Here is a 21,500-nt window from a genome sequence, read left to right on the forward strand (position 1 = left end):
ATCCTCCCTCGAAGGATTTCTTCATCTAATGTTGTATAATGCTGTTTCTGTGTGCATATTTACGTACTCCATCTGTTACATATTTCATAACTGACATGATTCTTCATTGATTCTTTACAATGGGTAAACTGACAGTCGTTGAAAGCTGTTACTCAAAATAGTAGCAGCCCTGAAATCCAATAAGCGTACCACCCGCTCATAAAGTTTGGGAATATTGCTTGTTTACTGCACACTAAGTCCCTGTAAAGAAATGGAAGCTTCCAACTTTGATTCAACATGTACATGAATTAGCTACCAAATAAAAGATTCACATGGATTAAAACCAGGAATTACAGTGGGAAAATTAAGAGATAGAAACTGTGGCCAAATGGGCCCACCGTTGTCAGCCATACAAAACAACTCCTTTCACTTCAAATCAACATTAACAAATCCACTCCAAACCTTTCTCTACCTTTTTATTGGGTCGATCACAAAGCTAAGTATCCCAGCCATGCTGTTCAATAAAGGTTTGACTGGTCCGTTTTATTTTATAAGGCAGAGTTCATTAAAACCTACTGACCGGGCCTCCCAAGTGGCACAGCGGTCTAAGGCACTGCATTACAGAGCTAGAGGCGTCACTACAGACCCAGGTTCCTTCCCTGGCTGTGCCACAACCGGCCGTGGCTGGGAGTCCCACAGGACGGCACACAATTAGTCCAGCGTCGTCCGGGTTGGGGAAGGGTTTGGCCAGGGGAGCTTTACTTGTCTCATCACGCTCTAGTGACTCCTTGTGGCGGGCCAGGTTCCTGCAGGCTGACCCCCAACGCCAGTTGAATGGTGTTTCCTTCGACACATTGGTGAGGCTCGCTTCTGGGCTAAGCTGGTGGGTGTTTAGGAGCGCGGTTAGGCGGGTCATGTTTCAGAGGACGCATGACCACTTCGGCTCTCCCGAGCCCATTGAGTAGTTGCAGCGATGAGACAAGATCGAAATTGGGGAGAAAAAGGGGGGTAAAATACAAAAAAGAATCGAATAAAAACACTTACTGACCAAAGGAGAGGTCTTTTGGTTTCTCAACTACTTGAATAAACTCCATCTTATAATACCAACTACAACTAGAAATGTGTTATGGGCCAAAGAACAACAACGGAGTAGTACTAATTACAGCATGATTAAGTTGTTATCAAATTGAGTGTTAACGGGCAGATTGCTAGCTTAGCAACATTAGCCAGCTCTGAAACAAGACGGCAGATGAATGATAAGAACTGTGTAAAACTCGCGCCTCGCAGAGCTTTAAAAAAAAAAACAGTCCAACTCCAGCTCTTATCGTCATCCAACACTGCAGTGCACTGCATGGCACCCTCCCATCTGTCTTGCCTGTTTGGCTCTTTTGGAATGTTTGTTTACATGGTTCTCAGTCAGAGACTCCGTGTCCTTACTGAACAAACACCTTTGAGGTACCAGGTCATGGTCATACAGGGGTTTGGTGTTGTGTATTGCCTTGGACATTTCTAATATTGCAGAGGAAAAAAATCTCATTTAGTACAGGGAGTTTATGACTTCATCAGAAAAGATGCTGATCACAATATTATTGACTCTGTAGTTGTGTTGAACTGTTGTTTTGTTTCATCTTTCCTCTACTGTCTCATTCCTGTCTTTTATCCATCCATATATTCATTGTCGGTTTCACTCTATTTCCTCTCGTTGCCACTCTCCTAATGTAGGTATGTGTTAGTGCTCACCTCCTTTCCCACATGGTGCCTTCTGCACTGTGCACTTCTGTCTCTCAGTCTGTGGAGCACAGGGCCGGGGGGAGGACGCAGAGACCGTGTCAGGGCTGGGGGCCTGAAGAAGCTCTTGCACTCTGGTCTGTGTGCCTTTCTTAAAGCCACACGTCTTGTTCTTCTTCATACAGGGACCCCATGGGCTCCATTCGCCCAGTTCACATTCTACAGACGGGATATAAAAGAGGACAGAAGTTAAATACAGTTTTAGATGCACACACATAGAACACACATGCAACAAGCCCAAATTGAAACCCTTAAGTTTTAGATTTCAACAGGTCTTGCATGTTCACAGTGAGAAAGTAATGCAGAGGAACTTATCCAGCCCAAACAGACATCACTCATTTGGCCTTGTCAAGTGCAAAGCCTCTATCTTACCAAGTCTGTCCAGTTTATCTAGAGACCTCCACTGTTTTACCGCTAGTGCCATAATGTTGAGCTTAAGTCATGACTCTATCTGTCAAGAGCTGGTTTCCATTGTGGGGGAAATGTCAAACTTTTTCTGGGAAAATATTTTGACTTTTTTGTTAAGGGTTGGGGGTGGGTGGGGGTAAAGCAAGCAAACTTGATACTGCCAAAAACAATAACAAGGAAATTAGAGAATATATAACAAGAGCGGCTGGAATGAGCACTTTCTGTAAGGTAAGGGAGCAGGGGCAATGCCAGAATGTTAACCTGGGGGTTGACATTCTGAGAAGTCAAGTGGCCTGGAGCAGCCAGCTAGCACTAATGCCATTAGTGCGATATTTGCTTACTTGTGACAGAAATAATTTCAAAAGAAATCAATAAAATGATCCTGCCGGCCTCCCTCCGAAGTTCAGCTGGCTCGCTGGTGATTGAGAAACAGCAGAAAGAGAAAGAAGAAAAAAGGAACAGAGGAGGAAGAGAGCTCAACGGAACACAGCTTCTCCACGTCACTGAAGTCTCGAACTGAACTCTCATATGGCAGGCGATATTCATCCGACAGGCAGAACATACTTGGCTGCTGATAGCTGAAGGGCATTTAGTATACCATGTGTGATGGGTTAGGGTGAACTGGGTATGTTATGGGATCAAATATGCAGCCCACACCTGAGAAACATTCAAGACTTTGTGACAGGCTCTCACCACAAAAACTCATCATACTCAACTTCATATGCTTAATACTCAATGTATGGGTAGTGTGGGACTTACAGTAATATTATCTTATTCAAAAGCTAATATGTGTCAAAAGGCTATATGCCCTTAAACTCATTGTTCATAATCCAGTTCAGTGTCAGCTGTGAGTGAAGCTGTGGCAGGGGATGAAAGGAAGAGAGGTCAGAGGTGAGAGGTCACTCACCTACGCACTCCATGGTCCCGTTGGTGGTGCTGAGGCCTTCAGGGCAGCTGGGGTAACATCGCCCTCTGTGTGAATATAAGCCCTCCTTACATTTTGTGCAAAAATTTCGATTGAAACACTCCTCACAATTCTCTATTTTACATTCTGAAAGGAAAAGGGGAGACAAAAACATGAGTCAAAGAGAGGAGAGAATGAGGAAAATCAAATCACACTTAGTATGGTTCATATTCATTGTGTTAACATAGTATACACGTACACTTTGCATTAACTGACAGCATAACACACCACTGTTCATTGTTCTGGCTTCAAGCTTCCGCGTTAATACAGAATGATACAGTATTACCATACAAAAACAGCAAAGTATGTTTAAAAAATGTGAAGCCTTCCTACTGCACTAAGGGATCCTCTTCTCCTCGGGGGAGGACAAGAATGTAGCCTGATTTGTATTTACTATGAGAGATTTATTAGTGATAAAACAATGGGGAGAGACTCTTCGGGGGGATTTTGCATGAATAACACCCATGTCTTAAAAGCATATGCATACCACGACTATATTTTTTGGAAAGCGGGTGGCCGGGTGCGGGCCAAGAGTAGAGAGCTCGTCAGCGGATTTCCACGCACCTTTGCCTCGTTAAAAACACAGCTTCTCCAGTCAAACAAGCAACTACTTTAAATTGAGGGTAATTATGGGCGCGGGAGAATGAAAAACAGACACCTTAGAGGACTACCAAGAGCCCCCCTTTCTCATCCCAACCCTTCTCCTAGCACCCTTATTTCACGACCATCATTATCTTATTCTGAAATAATAACATTTTCTCTGCCAAAACCAGAGTGTGGAGACAGAGGCACGCTAAGCGAAGGTCACAGATTTAATCCTTACATCTCTGGGTTGGAATATCGGTGAGTATCCAGTCACAAAACACTAGACACCTTTCCCATAAACAACTAAAATAAAGAATGTCTAGTCGGCTGGAGTCTTGCCAGGAGTTCAGAACGAGCCAAAGGGAAGAATCCTCGTTGGGATTTTAATGCCCTAACCTCAATTATTACTTTAAGCTCTTGACAGCTAAATTTGACGTTACTGATGTTCGGAGCAAATACTTTGACAAATGTAGCCCCTTAATGTAAAATACATGTGGCTAACAAGACATCTTGGGGATTTCGATATGTCTGAAATTGAAGCGGCTGACTGGATAATAACAGCAGGTTAGCCACGGAGAGGCTTGAGGAGGAGGTTGAGGAGACTAACCAGCATGCTCAGCGGCCTTTCGGGATGCAGTGGACAACATTGAAACAATAAAGACTGAGGTTAAGTTAATTTCAAGTGACAGTAAAACAGGAACAAAAATGTGGGGATTAGAGTGAGCCAGAACTTTTGTTGTTTTTATCCAAATTTGACTTTTTTCCAAAACCGTCTTCCTGAGTACCTAGCAGACAGACATGCTCTGAGGTTATGGCCCTGTGTTTATGTTCACATATTGTACATGTGCAAAGTTTGTCAGGCTATTTCAAATAAATATCTTGAAGCAAAGGCCAATATGTTCAGGTGGATCCTCATTATGTATCTTGTAATGTGATTTCAGGTAGCCACATGTGTAAACAACACTATGTGGGATAATAACTCTTTGTTTAATTGAACAGGCCCCTATATCGGTCCATGTTGCTGGTATGAGGAGTATCACACATACTAGCCCCCCTTATTCCAACCTTATTCCAACCTGCTGATTGACAGTAAGCTTCTCTGCTGCGAAGGCATCTGGACAGTTACAACTCGTCCAGGAGGAGCTGTGTAAATCTGTATGCTATCTCACCTTCCTCTCAATGTAAGAGCTATAAAATACCAGGGTTAAAGAGTAGGGAAACACTGTTTAAAAGAAAGCAATAAGTGCTTCTTATAACTCAGTATGTACAGTACCAGTCAAAAGTTTGGACACACCAACTCATTCCAGGGTTTTTCTTTATTTTTTACTATTTTCTACATTGTAGAATACTAGTGAAGACATCAATACTATGAAATAACACATATGGAATCATATGGTAACCAAAAAAGTGTTAATCAAATCAAAATATATTTTATATACCTGACATGATGACTCCTTGCTGTCCCCAGTCCACCTGGTCGTGCTGCTGCTCCAGTTTCAACTGTTCTGCCTTATTATTATTCGACCATGCTGGTCATTTATGAACATTTAACATCTTGGCCATGTTCTGTTATAATCTCCACCCGGCACAGCTAGAAGAGGACTGGCCACCCCACATAGCCTGGTTCCTCTCTAGGTTTCTTCCTAGGTTTTGGCCTTTCTAGGGAGTTTTTCCTAGCCACCGTGCTTCTACACCTGCATTGCTTGCTGTTTGGGGTTTTAGGCTGGGTTTCTGTACAGCACTTTGAGATATCAGCTGATGTACGAAGGGCTATATAAATAAATTTGATTTGATTTTATATTTGAGATTCTTCAGAGTAGCCAACCTTTGTCTTGATGACAGCTTTGCACACTCTTGGCATTCTCTCAACCAGCTTCACCTGGAATGCATTTACAACAGTCTTGAAGGACTTCCCACACATGCTGAGCACTTGTCATCTGCTTTTCCTTCACTCTGTGGTCCAACTCATCCCAAACCATCTCAATTGGGTTGAGGTCGGGTGATTGTGGAGGCCAGGTCATTGGATGCAGCACTCCATCACTCTCCTTCTTGGTCATATAGCCCTTACACAGCCTGGAGAAGTGTTGGGTCATTGTTCTGTTGAAACACAAATGATAGTCCCACTAAGCGCAAACCAGATGGGATTGCGTATCGCTGCAGAATGCTGTGGTAGCAATGCTGGTTAAGTGTTCTGTGAATTCTAAATAAATCACAGACAGTGTCACCAGATAAGGACCCCCACACCATCACACCTCCTTCTCCATGCTTCACGGTGGGAACCACACATGAAGAGATCATCCGTTCACCTACTCTGCTTCTCACAAAGACACGGCGGTTGTTACCAAACATCTCAAATTTGGACTCATCAGACCAAAAGACAGATTTCCACCAGTCTAATGTCCATTGCTCGTGTTTCTTCAGCCAAGCAAGTCTCTTCTTCTTATTGGTGTCCATTAGCAGTGGTTTCTTTGTAGCAATTCGACCATGAAGGCCTGATTCACACAGTCTCCTCTGAACAGTTGATGTTCAGATGTGTCTGTTACTTGAACTCTATGAAGCATTTATTTGGGCTGCAATTTCTGAGGCTGGAAACTCTAATGAACTTAACCTCTGCAGCAGAGGTAACTCTAGGTCTTCCTTTCCTGTGTCGGTCCTCATGAGAGCCAGTTTCATCATAGAGCTTGATGGTTTTTGCGACTGTACTTGAAGAAACTTTAAAAGTTCTGGAAATGTTCTGTAGTGACTGACCTTCATGTCTTAAAGTAATGATGGACTATCATTTCTCTTTGCTTACTTGAGCTGTTCTTGCCATAATATGGACTTGGTCTTTTACCAAATAGGGCTATCTTCTGTATACCACCCCTACCTTGTCACAACACAACTGATTGGCTCAAATGAATTAAGAAGGAAAGAAATTCCACAAATTAACTTTTAACAAGGCACACCTGTTAATTGAAATGCATTCCAGGTGACTACCTCATGAAGCTGGTTAAGAGAATGCCAAGAGTGTGCAAAGCTGTCATCAAGGCAAAGGGTGGCTAATCTGAAGAATCTCAAATATAAAATATATTCTGAATTGTTTAACCCTTTTTTGGTTACAACATGATTGCATGTGTGTTTTTTCATAGTTTTGATGTCTTCACTATTATTCTACAATGTAGAAAATAGTACAAATAAAGGAAAACCCTGGAATGAGTAGGTGTGTCCAAACTTTTGACTGGAGAACCACAAGACACTACTGTTTATTTCGAGACTACTAGTAAATCTTGGTAATGTTCTTTAAAAAAAAAAAAAGATGTTTTGCAACAGAAAACTAAAAGGAGTGTTTCTCATTTGTCAAGGTATTCCCTCCCATTTTCAGTCAGAATTCTTCCGTTTGGTGACAAATATGACATGATTCTGTTTTCAAAGATATGTACCTTATGACTTGAGGGCGAAAAACTAAAGGGAAATACCCCTGAACCATTTCAGTTCCATATTTGTATTGCGTCATGAGTTCAGCTTTTAGGAAGTTTGTTTGTAATAGAAAAAACTAAACATTACAGACATCTGGTATTAAATGATGTTGCAACAACCTATCTAACAAAACAACAACTTGCATACACCAAACAGCCTGCGTGTTCTTCCTGTAACAAAATATAATGACTACAAGCTGCCTTGCGCTCTAATTGCCTATCATCATACGCACTTTCCTCAAAAATAAGAAGTTGATCTAATTTACCATTGGAGAGGCAAGTTTAGTTGTATGATTCACAAGGGAACATGCAAAATTAATAACTCAGTTGTGTCCAGAAAATATACATTTACTTTAAAAACATGGATGTTTTGATACATAAATGTTAAAACACAACGGGTATGGACTGTGAACTGGCATGAACCCCTGGCTCGCGAGACAAATATAAAAACATAGACATCCTTGAAAAAACAGACAAACAGCAGTGCATCAGAAATGTTTTTGTTTTGAGTTTCTTCCATTCCTGTTTTCCACCCACAAGTAAGAGAAAACAGACCACGAGCCGGGCCCTTGGCACCCCTGGTTCAGAAAAAAAGGTGTTTGTGCCACCAGAACCAACATGGAGGAGTAATGTAAACATTACACATGTATACCAAACCTATTCCACCCTACTTCACCCCACACCCCTTAAAGGAGGGCTGGACCTACTTATTTGTTCTCATTTTTTTGCTTGCTCATTAAGAAATGCAGCTGCCATGACTGAAGCCAAATGAGAGTTGTCTTATGGGTGTGGTATAATGTGGGTGTGTATTCGCATGTGGGAAGCGTTACTACACTTACTCTGCCAAAACAGTACACAGTTACAGTCACTCAATCTTCTAGATAACTTGAAACAGTCTAACCAGGTCTTGTGTCTGGAATTAGGCAAGGCTAGCTAGTGCTAGTCAACTTCTTTGGCCAATTAGCTTCAGGTGTGCGACCGTTGAAAAAAAGGTTTGACGGGCTAGTTAGGGATCATCAATCAATTACACAATGTAAATGGAAATATTTTCATGTTTTAGTTCTCATTAAATGCTTTCAATATTTGTATATGAATTTCTACAATTTATAGACAGTTTAAGGGTTTTTAAGTCATTGACATTTGGAGCTATTGAAATGTTAAAATATTGTCCCATGTATATTGTGTAATTTACTGATAGGGATATCCAAAGTCAAACCAAATTTACCATGGGAAATTACACCTTAATTCCATGACTTACATTTTCTTACTTAATCATCTTCCAAATCTCTGTATTGGACGAGACTGACTTTATGATTCCACTTTGTAGTCAATTTTGACAATAGAAGGTCCTGTTTTGATTCAGTTTTAAAGGTAGACTCTGCAAAATGATGTTACCACGTGCAGCAGCACAGATATTGAGACGAGCGAGATGCAGGACTCCGCTCTCACACAGTCACACACAGTATCTGCCCATATGCACAGGTTCACTTTCACGCTGTTCACAAAAACAGCGGAGGTTGAGCATCACGATTCAACGCTCTTAGTTGTCGTGGAAATTGACCCAATTTGCTGTTTTATCTGTGTCCTACCGCTGAGTCTAGCTTTAAATTGTCTGAATATTACTGCAACAGAACAATAATGTTCCTACCATGTCTCAGTTCAAGGCCCATCTCCAGCTTGACAGATGCTATTTGCTGATCTTTATGAGTGTGTTGTTGTGTTGCATGTCATTGCTGTGGCTGTGGTCATGTGGTGAAGACAGCTCCTTCCACACATGGCACAGCAGTTCAAAGTGGAAATTACACCTCACTTACCACTGGACCACATTAGTGCCCATTGTGTGTTTACCATTATGGTGACACATTGTGATGATATGAATGTTGTACTGGGGAATATCTTGAACATCATTGGATGTGGGTTTTTTTGTACAACACCGAAAAATGTCAATACAAATATAGGAAACCTTTTTACTGGGGCTTTCCTGGTCAGTTCACATCATAGTCACGAAAAACGTGTCGCCCTATTTAGGACACAATGCATTTAAAAAAACGAACAATGAAGTCCAAGAATCCAAACTCACGGATGCATCTGTTGGTATCGGGAGTCCGCATGCCGAAGTATCCCTGTGGGCACGAGGCGAGGCACACGCCTATCTGGCGGATGTCGTTGCGCTCCAGGAGAATGAAGAGTTTGGGCTTACATTTTATACAGCCATTGTATTCGGAACATCGCTCACAGCCATTTGAGCAAGATGGTGGCCCCTCAGTGCTAACTGTGGAAATATATGGGGAAAGAGAGAAAGAGAGGGAGAAAGAGAAGAGTCATTAAAAACCAGCATATAAGGTCCAGTTACCACAAAGTGAATAAGTATTTATCTGTTGGAGACAAACACTACATTCAACACTGGCAATATCAGTGAGGACATGGCCCTTGTCTATTTTTGCACCACATAGCCATAAACCTGGCAGTAGTTCATGTTGCAGATAATCTAACCAGGGGCCATGCCAAACATCTTTGTTTGAACAGTTTTCTCACTGTTTACTTGAAACTGCTCGCCGGAGATCCTAAACAGATTTTGGTTGGAGAAGTCCGAGTGTTTCGGACTGACATCCTGCGATGATCGATTCCACATCATGCCATGACATCACACAGCAGGGGCCCCCCTGGGGTCAACGAAAAGTGACTCAGCCATCGGGATCTCGCCAATTACATGAGCGTGCCGGCCAAAAAGGGAAATGCGCACAAGTGCGTTAAGTCTCTTCCCAAGAGCCGAACGTCTTTTGGTGTTTTAACCATCCGCCCATGAAGCTGAATATAACAATCTAAGAATTGTACTAAGCCACAAAACTCTGTCTCAAAGCACCCCATCTGCATTCGGCTCTCATCCACATATAATCCCATGATCATGCTTCATATCTTCATATCCCTATTCCCTCATCTTCCAAAAAGGCTAGAACTCAGAGACTCTGCTCTGCTGCAGCCAGTAATTTAAATGATTGCTCAGAAAGCGTGTCAATATGAACATCCTGTTTCTAGGGGCCATTTGGTGCCAAAATGGCGGTCATCCCGGGTTGATTTACAGGCCTATGTGGTATCAGCATCTAAATATATACACACTCACACTGCAATCAATCTGCCATCCCTGTCTCCCAGAGATAAGTTGGGATGGTAAAAGCTTTAAAAATGTTCTCCCCGCAAATCAATTACGCCATGGCTGAGTCATGGTGACCTCGCATGGGGATGCAGCCAAAGTAGCTGTCACACAGCCAGACTCTTAACACTTTAATAATGATAAAAAAAGTAATAATCACACTGTGCAATAGTTAACCAGAGGTGGGGGGGGTGTAAGGTGTTTTCGGACAGTATGTTGGGACAGTTTTTGACCCTGCTGCTAGAGGTAGGTCATGTTCTAGAGCCATATTACTCCTCTGGATGAGGTGTTGTCGAACCAGGAAAGACCGGCACAGAACATACAGAGATGATGTGATGAAAATACCTAACTCCAACAACATGAATAACACAAAATCATACACATCAACAACATGATTATCTACCTGCCAGCCAACAGCAGTGGGTAACATAGACTGTGGGTTAAACCAACTGAAGGTTCCGTGCCGTGTCAATCTCACTTTGTGTCTCAGTCTCTATAGAGGGTGTTCTAGTACATGTTAAATAACCAGGAAAATAAACTTTTTAAAATCACTTCAAAATTCAGGGGGAACACTGTTCACCAAGGATAAGGCTCTTAAATGATAATTGACACATGATTCATAGGTCATTGCTATCTTGCCTTTTACGGTACAGTAAAACACACTTTGCTCATTAGAAATAGGTATTTATTGTGCAATTCTAACAAGACACATCTCATAATGCCTTTCCTCTGGACATCTATAGCCATGCCGAAGCCAAGCTTTATTTACCAAACGCCAAGCTCAATACAGTTCTGACCTCTCCTGACTGTTTGGATGTTTTTGTGAGGTGGGGGCGGGGGGCAAAGGCTGGTATCCTCTAAAAGCTTTTCTGAGGGAAAAGGCATTATATTAAAACCAGTGGTAATGCCTTGCACTGAGATTCACCCCGCTCTGAGGGCAGACACTGAGGCTGAGAGTAAGCTCTGTATTTGTGGGTGCATGAGGTCAGAAAAGTGTTTATAAAACTGCTTGAAAACCAAACAATGGAACATGGTCCAACAACCATGAGCTGAAGTGTCCGAGAGTTGTTCCTCTCAGTGCCTCAGAGGCAGACATGGAGAGAACTGTGGTGCTGAAGCTCTAGCCGTAAAACCCAGGGTGAATCCGCCTAAAACCCGACTATAAACATTCTTAATACCCATAAAAGCTCAACATAAATCAAGAGAGGCGTAAATCATAAAAAGAGGAAGAAAAGAGGGTCATTCAAAGACAGCTGAGGCTACCATAATCCATCTTGGCAAAACAAATAATGAGGAGGAAGAAAAAATAAACAACATGTAATCTTTACTGCGGCCGTTAAATGTTTATAAGAAATGTACCACTGTGGCTCTCGGTGGCTGCATGGAAACCAGAGAAAGAGAGAGAGTGAAAGAGGGGAAGGGATTTGAGGATTTGGTAACTCACTCCGTCTCTGCCTCTGTCCCTTTGAGAGCTTGAGGCCGCTGTCGCTGTGACCCATGGATCCGAGAAAGACCATCGCCAGAGCCACCAGTCCCAGCTGCATAGTCCCTGGTGCTGACCGGCCAAGCGGGGTCCCCCCTGCAGGCAGACGGATAAGGCGGGGGGCCCCTTCCACTCTGTGACAGGTGGATCACTCTGCTGCTGTTGCTGCTCCTCCCTGCTGCTTCCCTCCCTCCGCTGCTGCTGTCCGCTGGGTCTCTCTCTCTCACTCGCTCTCTCTCTCTCTCTGTCTCTCACTGTCTCTCTCTCTCTCTCTAAGGGCTGCTGTGTCCACAACTCCCTTCAGCGGAGGATTATGCTGCTGCGGCTGCAAATCCAAACATGCCCGGGGCACAAGCCATAATGGTGGTGTGGGGGGGGGTCGGTTGACGATGTAATGGAGGAGCGATGCGTGGAGTATGAGAGGAGAGGAGAGGTGGAAAAAGGAGGAGAGGAGAGTGTGGCACTCCTGTTGGTTCAACCCATGAAGACTCGGCGGGGCTAGCAGGGGAGCAGGCAGCCTGTTGGAGGATCGCCAAGGAGCGTTTGGTGTGAATGAGCACCCGAGCCCAGGAGCATGTGTCTTATTAAAGATGCTCTGAGGAGGCGTGGGGGGAGGGACAGGAGTGGGGCTGCTAAAAAAAAGCTGGAGACTCCTACATGTGACAACGCATCTGTCTGTGCCAGGACCTGCTAGAGAGACAGAGACAGACAGACAGACAGACAGACAGACAGACAGACAGACAGACAGACAGACAGACAGACAGACAGACAGACAGACAGACAGACAGACAGACAGACAGACAGACAGACAGACAGACAGACAGACAGACAGACAGACAGACAGACAGACAGACAGACAGAGGGGAGTTGGGAAGGGGTGTGTGTGATGGGGAGAGAGAAATAATGAGACATGAGCTCTAAAACACCAAGCCATTAAGTTAGCATGTCAAGAGAAAATCCACCTCTTGGCCAAGACTGAAACAGATACAAGGTTTTGTAACAAGAACGGAAATTATATCAATTCCAACCATGTCAACCAACAGTGAACCAATGATAAGTACTGGAATTCAAAAACAGTAACTTGATTCCTCCGTTCTTTAAACTGCTTTTAGGGAAAATGTATTGAAACATTTCCAAAATACACAGTATTATATCTGATAAGTAAAATACTTGTTTAAGGCAATCAGCGTCCATTTGTCTTTTGACCTGAAATCAAAGCATAAGATAATGCACTTTCATTCCAGATTTAAATGGACCGCAGTCATTTCCAAACTTTGAAATCGATGCAGATTCATTCAAAGTATTAGCAGCTATGGCACAATGAAACAAAATACCACAAATAGTTTTGGGTCGTTTGCTACACTTCCAGTTGCCTTTGGAGAAGAGAGTTGATTTGAAAAATATGTTTGCTCCATTCTTAAAGTAAAATAATGAAAAAACACATAATAGTCCTTCTACAAACACTTGGAATGAACAAGTGGTGCAGAGATCTTCTCAGATAGTGTCAAGCTATATTTACAGCTCTTGCATATACGGAAAACATAAGGCATAGCTTGTCTGGAACAGTGCAAACAGGGTCTCCTACCCCAAGGGTGAAACAGGGCCATATTTGGCTGTTGTACTTATTGTGGATTGTGAATCATACAGAGTAAGCCTACAAAGACATTTTGGGTGAGTTCTTAAAGCCCCTAAAAAAAGCAACTTCTCATTCAGAAAACAGCCTATGTGGCATAGACATGAGTCACAAACATTTATTCTACTGTCATAATGTACTACAAAGTGTAAATAGGATCGTTTTGGTCATAGTCAGTCTCGACCAAAACATTGTTTTTTTGTGTGTTTTTTAAACTTGTGTCTGTGACTGCATCACAATGGAAATTAAAGTTGGATTTGTTTCAATCCTAGTCACATGCCGTCAGCTGGCAGCACAATCATCAATTCGGAGTGCAGCTAGCTGCATGGTTGACTTTGGATATCCCTATGGGGCTAGTTAGGGACATTAGGGTAAATTACAAAGTGTACATAGGACAAAATGTAAAAATTCCAATTGCTCCAAATTCCAATGACTTAAAAATCCATATACAAATAACGAAAGCATTTAATGAAAAAAACAAAAAAGGTGTGCAACATGAAAATATTGTCTCATTTACATTGTGTAATTTATTGTAATTTATTGACGGTCCCTAAAGAGCCTCAGAGATAGGCTATCCAAAGTCAAGCCAATTTTGCCACAGTTTCACACCAGCCAACTGAAGCTAATTGTCAAAATAATTGAGCTATCTCTTCCCACCTGCAAACAAACACGAGACATGCACATCAATACACACCACAAAACCAACTTCAGTCATGGCCGCTAGCATTTCATAATTAACCAAATCGAAAACGAGGCCAAATCAGGAAGTGCAGACACCCTTTAACATTCTATAATGACCTATAATATCCCTACAATACACTATAATGTCCCTAACACGCACTATAGTGTCCCTAAAGAAAGTTTGAATCAAACCTGCAAGAATCCCAGCTAGATCTTACCATGCTTTTCTTACATTACTGCCACAACCCCGCCAGGCAGTTTAGCCTCCAATTCTGACCCTAATCTCAAGTGGCTGTGCAAAGAATCCAGATAAATTAAAACACAGAGTGTAATCCAGTGAACTCTGTATTTTTTTATATTTATTTAACTAGGCAAGTCAGTTAAGAACAAATTCTTATTTTCAATGACGGCCTAGGAACAGTGGGTTAACTGCCTGTTCAGGGGCAGAACGACAGATTTGTACCTTGTACCTTGTCAGCTCAGGGGTTTGAACTTGCAACCTCCCGGTTACTAGCCCAACACTCTAACCACTAGGCTACCCTGCCTTAATAAACTAAGGAGGACTGGAATGAAAAATGAACCATACATCCACGTGGCATTAATGCAACTGGGTCCTGGACTTCCTGACGGGCCGCCCCCAGGTGATGAGGGTAGGAAACAACATCTCCACCCCGCTGATCCTCAACACTGGGGCCCCACAAGGGTGCGTTCTCAGCCCTTTCCTGTACTCCCTGCTCACCCATGACTGCGTGCCCAGGCACGCCTCCAACTCAATCATCAAGTTTGCAGACGACACTACAGTGGTAGGCTTGATTGCCAACAACGAGACGGCCTACAGGGAGGAGGTGAGGGCCCTCGGAGTGTGGTGTCGGGAAAGGAACCTCACACTCAATGTCAACAAAACAAAGGAGCCTCCTAACCACATTGACGGGACAGTAGTGGAGAAGGCGGAAAGTTTTATGTTCCTTGACGTACACATCACGGACAAACTGAAATGGTCCACCCACACAGACAGCCTGGTGAAGAAGGCGCAGCAGCGCCTCTTAACCTCAGGAGGCTGATGAAATTCAGCTTGTCACCAAAAACACTCACAACCTTTTACAGATGCACAATCGAGAGCATCCTGTCGGGCTGTATCACCGCCTGGTACGGCAACTGCTCCGCCCACAACCGTAAGGCTCTCCAGAGGGTAGTGAGGCCTGCACAACGCATCACCGGGGGCAAACTACCTGCCCTCCAGGACACCTACACCACCCGATGTCACAGGAACGCGAAAAAGATCATCAAGGACAACAACCACCCGAGCCACTGCCTGTTCACCCCATCATCTAGAAGGCGAGATCGTGTAAGCTGTGACCGAGAGACTGAAAAACAGCTTCTATTTCAATGCCATCAGACTACTAAACAGCCATCACTAACATTGAGTGGCTGCTGACAACATACTGACTCATCTCGGGCCACTTTAATAATAAAAATTGGATGTAATAAATGTATCACTAGCCACTTTAAACAATGCCACTTTATATAATGTTTACATACCCTACATTACTCATCTCATATGTATATACTGTACGCTATACCATCTACTGCATCTTGCCTATGTCGTTCGGCCATCGCTAATCCATATATTTTTATGTACATATTCTTATTCATTCCTTTACACTTGTGTGTATAAGGTAGTTGTTGTGAAATTGTTAGATTACTTGTTAGATATTACTGCACGGTCGGATCTAGAAGCACAAGCACTTCACTACACTCGCATGAACATCTGCTAACCACGTGTATTTGACAAATAACATTGGATTTGATTTGAACTACACGGCAGAACATGAATCCAGATTGATAGCCAGTGTGGCTGAGATCGACCAGACAGCCCCTCCCCAGTGAGCCCATTTGTGTAAAAATGTCTTGCTATTGTAAAACAATATTAATGTGAGCAGGGACAGTATTTAATTAAGGGGTCTCGTCCATCATGATGAATAAGAGTGTCTCTCCGAGGGGAGTCTCTGAGATTAAGGGCCGCTGACTGGGTCCCTCTGTTGCGGCGAGTTAGTATGTGAAGAAGTCACACACACACACACACACACACACACACAAACACACACATTCATGCTATACACACACACACACATCACAACTGCTGCTACCAGACCCTTATTATGATTGCTATATACTGCACAATTTAAATACTTGCTCCCCAAAACACGTGTAAATATTGGACTGTAAATTGTGCCCTCTTGTATTATACTTATGCTAAAATATGTATTATATTCTACTGAGCCATTTACTTTATGTTCATATTCTCATGTTTTATTAGTTCTTATTGTTGTTGCATTGTCGAGAAGGAACCTGCAAGTAAGGATTTCGTTGGATGGCGTATACCATGTGTATCCTGTACATACGACTAATAAAACGTCAAAATTCAAACACACACACAGCAAAGAAGCTGAAACAGAACAACAACAGGCACACACACTAACACACCACAGCAGCACACAGTATGAAGGCAATTGCGCATACTGTGGTCCACATGCATACGGACAAACAGTTTGACACCCTAAATACTCCTTTAGGCAGACTAGCCTTGCCAAGCCATGTCAAAGATCTCAGTTAACCAGCTTAAGGATTTAAAACATTTTTTAAATGATCTCCAAAAACACCCACCTGCACCCCAGCTTTCTCCTCTGCTGCTGCCCGGGTTTATTTGCCTTTTGAGGTGAATATTAGAGACATTTCTTCAACACCTACCCCTATATTTACTGTCGAGAGCCAAAAACGATAAGGTTTGTTAATTGAGAGGGATGCTTGGAGAGCAAGGGGGACATGTCCTGGACCAGGGGAATGAACAACCTAGAACAACACGTCCAGACCAGGGCTGAGTAATTTAAGAGATGTTTCACACCGCACTCCGCCTACGACGTTTTACTACCTGCCGATGAAGCACACTCTGTCCCATCCATGTCCTACCTTTATATTACGGCGTGGCGATAAGCCTAGAAGTGGCAACGGACGACTGATACTCAGATAGAGAGAGAAGGGGTGCTAGAGAGGAGAGAGAGAGAGAGATAACGAGAGAGAGTGCAGCGTGTGAGAGAGCGTGAGAGATATGAGGACGAAAGATGGTTGAAAATACGTAGAGTGATAAGACAGTAAAACAGATGAAGAGCAAGATGGACACAAAACACACAACATGACAACATGAGAGTCATCCTTCCACATTGACAGCTGACCTGTCCTCTGGATATGAGGAACATCTCACTGAGCTACTCTGGGGCCACAGTGCCATTTCTTGACAGTTTTCTATGTGCTCTGTCTCGGTTCCCTCATCCATTAAACAGACACAAGCACTGTGTCCCCTTCTTCACAGCCGGCTCCATTCATCTGAATGGAACTGAACTCCCTCATCAAATAGTCAGGAGATTCAATTGCCCTGCTTTGTAAGTCCTTTTGATGAATCAATTATTAAATCAGGCAGGCTCCAGTGAAAGGGAGCTCCCGCCCTCTGGGAATTTGTCGAAACTGAGAAAGTGCCACTACACAGAGCTCAGAGTCAGAAACCTAGCCTACCGATGAACCTGTCAAGACAACGTAATTTAGATCTCAGAGGCCTAATTCACTGGCTGATGTGGTAGGAGCAGTACAAGAAAATGTGAGCTCAGTAAAGCAGTAATGGAGTGACACTGTACCATACTCTATTGCATAATGTAAATTAAGTTAATTCAATGACATTCAAGAGACCAAAAGTGCATTCAAATAGTCCTGATTATTATGGTTAGCCAAAACCAATGTTCTGATTGTGACTCCCAGAACACTGTACATTTTGGGGTCCTAAAATCAGACACATACTTATGCTCAGTGTTTGACTTGGACTGAATTAGGTTCAGGGACTCAGCAATACTTTTGAGCTAATAATATTATTCTGTAACAGGTGCAAGAACTCAAGCAATAGAAAATCAGAGGTGCCGATACTAAGTTCCGGTGATCTCCTGCCTAAATCAAGCACTGCTTATACTGTAGAATCATTAAGCCAAAACAGACATCTCCACTCCACTCCACTTTACTCTAAAACTCCCTAAAAACTGCACCTAAATCCAACAATATTTTCAAAAACTGTCTTTAGCTCTCTATCATATTTTTCCATTTTAAAGCTGCAATATGTAACTCTTTGGGCTACCCAACCAAATTCACATAGAAATATGAGTTCTAGCTATCATTCTCATTAAAAGCAAGTCTAAGAAGCGGTGGAACTGTTCTATGTGCGCCATTTCTATGCTTCCTGTTCTTAAGTTTCGCTTATGCATCTTTTACTTCAGATAGCTGAAAATACATTATTTTTGGTTACGGAAAATATATTTCACAGCGGTTTAGATGGTACAATGATTCTCTACACTTGCTTGTTTTGTCACATAAACTGAAATTATGTGAACTATTAGAATTTTAGCAACAATGAAATGGCAGAGAGATTTCTACATAGTGCACCTTTAAACCCAGAACACTAGACACTACTTTATGAGGGAAAGATAACTCTGGCAGTTGCAATCAGCAGCAAGTGTGAGTGAGACAATGAAAAAGAGCCGAGCAGTAAACAGGCGATAAACACAACCTGTGTTAAAGCACTGAATAAAGTAAGAGTACACACAAGCGTTTCGTTCCACTCCCAAAATTTCAGGCCCTGTCCTCCCCACAAGCTGCCTTGCCTTCCTCTGCTTCCACACAGACACAGGGAAACACCTACAAACTGTGGCAGCCTACAGAGCCTGCTCTGGTGCAACTTATGGACTCCAACACACCTCCTATGTTTGTAATATAATGAAATTACTGCTAGGTGGTGCCTGCCACATAGGCACCGAATGGAGAGATTAGCTCCAGTGTAAGGGCTTTTAACTGGGCCTTTTTTTTCTTTTTTTCTTTGGATTCAGATCCAGATCATTTGGTTCAACAACTGCAGGCAGCGAAGAAACAGGGAGGTTATGTGCACTTTCACCCAGGCATACAGTACATCAATGTTTGATTTACTTTTATTTTATTATACTCCCATCTCTGCCTCCGAGCTGTAAGCTCCAGTCGCATTAGCCAAACCCGCCCACAGGTCGATGGTAGGGGAGACAAACACAATGGCCAGCTGCCTCGAGACAACAGTCCAGCATAAACAGAGAGAGAGAGAGAGAGAGAGAGAGTCCACTGTTTGCTAAAGATCTGGTGCTTCTGTCCCCAACCAAGGGGGGCCGCAGCAGCACCTAGAACCTCTACACAGATTCTGTCAGACCTGGCCCCTGACAGTAAATCTCAGTAAGACAAAAATAATGGTGTTCCAAAAAAGGTCCACATACCAGGACAACAAATACAAATTCCATCTAGAATGGGAAGGGATGACCAGGGATGTTCTCTTGATAAGCGTGTGAATTGGACCATTTTCCTGTCCTGCTAAGCATTCAAAATGTAACAAGTACTTTTGGGTGTCAGGGAAAATGTATGGAGTAAAAAGTACTCCAGTACAAAGCAAAAGTCAAAAATAAAAATAGTAAAGTAAAGACACCAACAAAAAAAAATACTTAGGTAGTACTTTAAAGTATTTTTTACTTAAGTACTTCACAACACTGCCTGGAGGAAACCTGACACCATCCCTACGGTGAAGCATGGTGGTGGCAGCATCATGCTGTGGGGATGTTTTTCAGCAGCAGGGACTGGGAGACTAGTCACGATCGAGGCAAAGATGAACAGAGCAAATTACAGAGAGATCCTTGATGAAAACCTGCTCCAGAATGCTCAGGACCTCTGTTGCCAAAAGAAAAGAGCAACCAGTGAAGAACAAACACCATTGTAAATACAACTCATATTTATGTTTATTTATTTTCCCTTTTGTACTTTAACTATTTGCACATAGTTATAACACTGTACATAGCCATAATAAGACATTTGAAATGTGTCTATTCCTTTTAAACTATTATGAGTGTAATGTTTGCTGTTAGTTTTTGATTGTTTATTTCACTTTTGTTTATAAAAAAAAATGTAATGTTATTTTTTCACCTTTATTTAACCAGGTAGACCAGATGAGAAAATGTTCTCATTTACAAATGCGACCTGGCCAAGATAAAGCAAAGCAGTGCGACAAAAAATAACAACACAGAGTTACATGTGGCATAAACAAAAGTACAGTCAATAACACAATAGAAAAATATATATACAGTGTGTGCAAATGGAGTAAGGAGGTAAGGCAATAAATAGGCCATAGTAGCGAAGTAATTACAATTTAGAAAATTAACACTAGAGTGATAGATGTGCAGATGATGTGCAAGTAGAAATACTGGTGTGCAAAAGAGCAACAAAAAAGTAAATAAAAACAATATGAGGATGAAGTAGGTAGTTGGATGGGCTATTTACAGATGGGCTGTGTACAGGTGCGTCGATCGGTAAGCTGCTCAGATAGCTGATGCTTAAAGTTAGTGAGGGAGATATAAGTCTCCAACTTCAGCGATATTTGCAATTGGTTCGAGTCATTGGCAGCAGAGAACTGGAAGGAAAGGCGGCCAAAGCAGGTGTTGGCTTTGGGGAAGACCAGTGAGATATACCTGCTGGAGCGTGTGCTACGGGTGTGTGTTGATATGGTGACCAGTGAGCTGAGATAAGGCGGAGCTTTACCTAGCAAAGACTTATAGATGACCTGGAGCCAGTGTGTTTGGCGATGAATATCTAGCCAGGGCCAGCCAACGAGAGGATACAGGTCACAGTGGTGGGTGGTATATGGGGCTTTGGTGACAAAATGGGGAAATTATGTTTACTTGCTTTGGCAATGTAAACATATGTTTCCCATGCCAAAATTGAGTGAGTGAGTGAGTGAGTGAGTGAGTGAGTGAGTGAGTGAGTGAGTGAGTGAGTGAGTGAGTGAGTGAGTGAGTGAGTGAGTGAGTGAGTGAGTGAGTGAGTGAGTGAGTGAGTGAGTGAGTGAGTGAGTGAGTGAGGAGAGTAGATAGAAAGGAAGAGAGGGAGAGAAGCAATGATAGTGAGGATATACAGTTGAAGTCGGAAGTTTACACACACATTAGCCAAATACATTTAAACTCAATTTTTCACAATTCCTGACATTTAATCCAAGTAAAAATGTCCTGTCTTAGGTCAGTTAGGATAACCACTTTATTTTAAGAATGTTAAATGTCAGAATAATAGTAGAGAGAATTATTTATTTAAGCTTTTATTTCTTTCATCCCAGTAGGTCAGAAGTTTACATACACTCAATTAGTATTTGGTAGCATTGCCTTGAAATGGTTTAATTTGCGTCAAACATTTTGGGTAGCCTTCCACAAGCTTCCCAAAATAAATTGGGTGAATTTTGGCCAATTCCTCCTGACAGAGCTGGTGTAACTGAGTCAGGTTTG

General features: G+C 42.5%; 1 protein-coding gene across 2 annotated transcripts in view; it reads right to left on the reverse strand.

The window, feature by feature from the left end:
- The window catches only part of rspo1 (R-spondin 1), a 30,126-nt gene that overhangs the window by 5,364 nt on the left and 3,262 nt on the right, over window positions 1-21,500 (reverse strand). The window contains exons 2-5 of one of the 2 annotated variants that reach the window (XM_029627544.2): window positions 11,775-12,500; window positions 9,260-9,451; window positions 3,083-3,226; window positions 1,720-1,926 (exon numbers count right to left, since the gene is read on the reverse strand). In XM_029627544.2, the coding sequence (XP_029483404.1) occupies window positions 1,720-1,926; window positions 3,083-3,226; window positions 9,260-9,451; window positions 11,775-11,874 (643 nt within the window). In that variant the 5' untranslated portion in view covers window positions 11,875-12,500. Of the gene's footprint in view, window positions 1-1,719; window positions 1,927-3,082; window positions 3,227-9,259; window positions 9,452-11,774; window positions 12,504-21,500 lie in introns of both variants that reach the window. The other variant, XM_029627535.2, reaches the window with a different exon arrangement.

The sequence above is a fragment of the Oncorhynchus nerka genome, linkage group LG3, assembly GCF_034236695.1.
Source record: "Oncorhynchus nerka isolate Pitt River linkage group LG3, Oner_Uvic_2.0, whole genome shotgun sequence".
Classification (NCBI taxonomy): Eukaryota; Metazoa; Chordata; class Actinopteri; order Salmoniformes; family Salmonidae; genus Oncorhynchus; species Oncorhynchus nerka.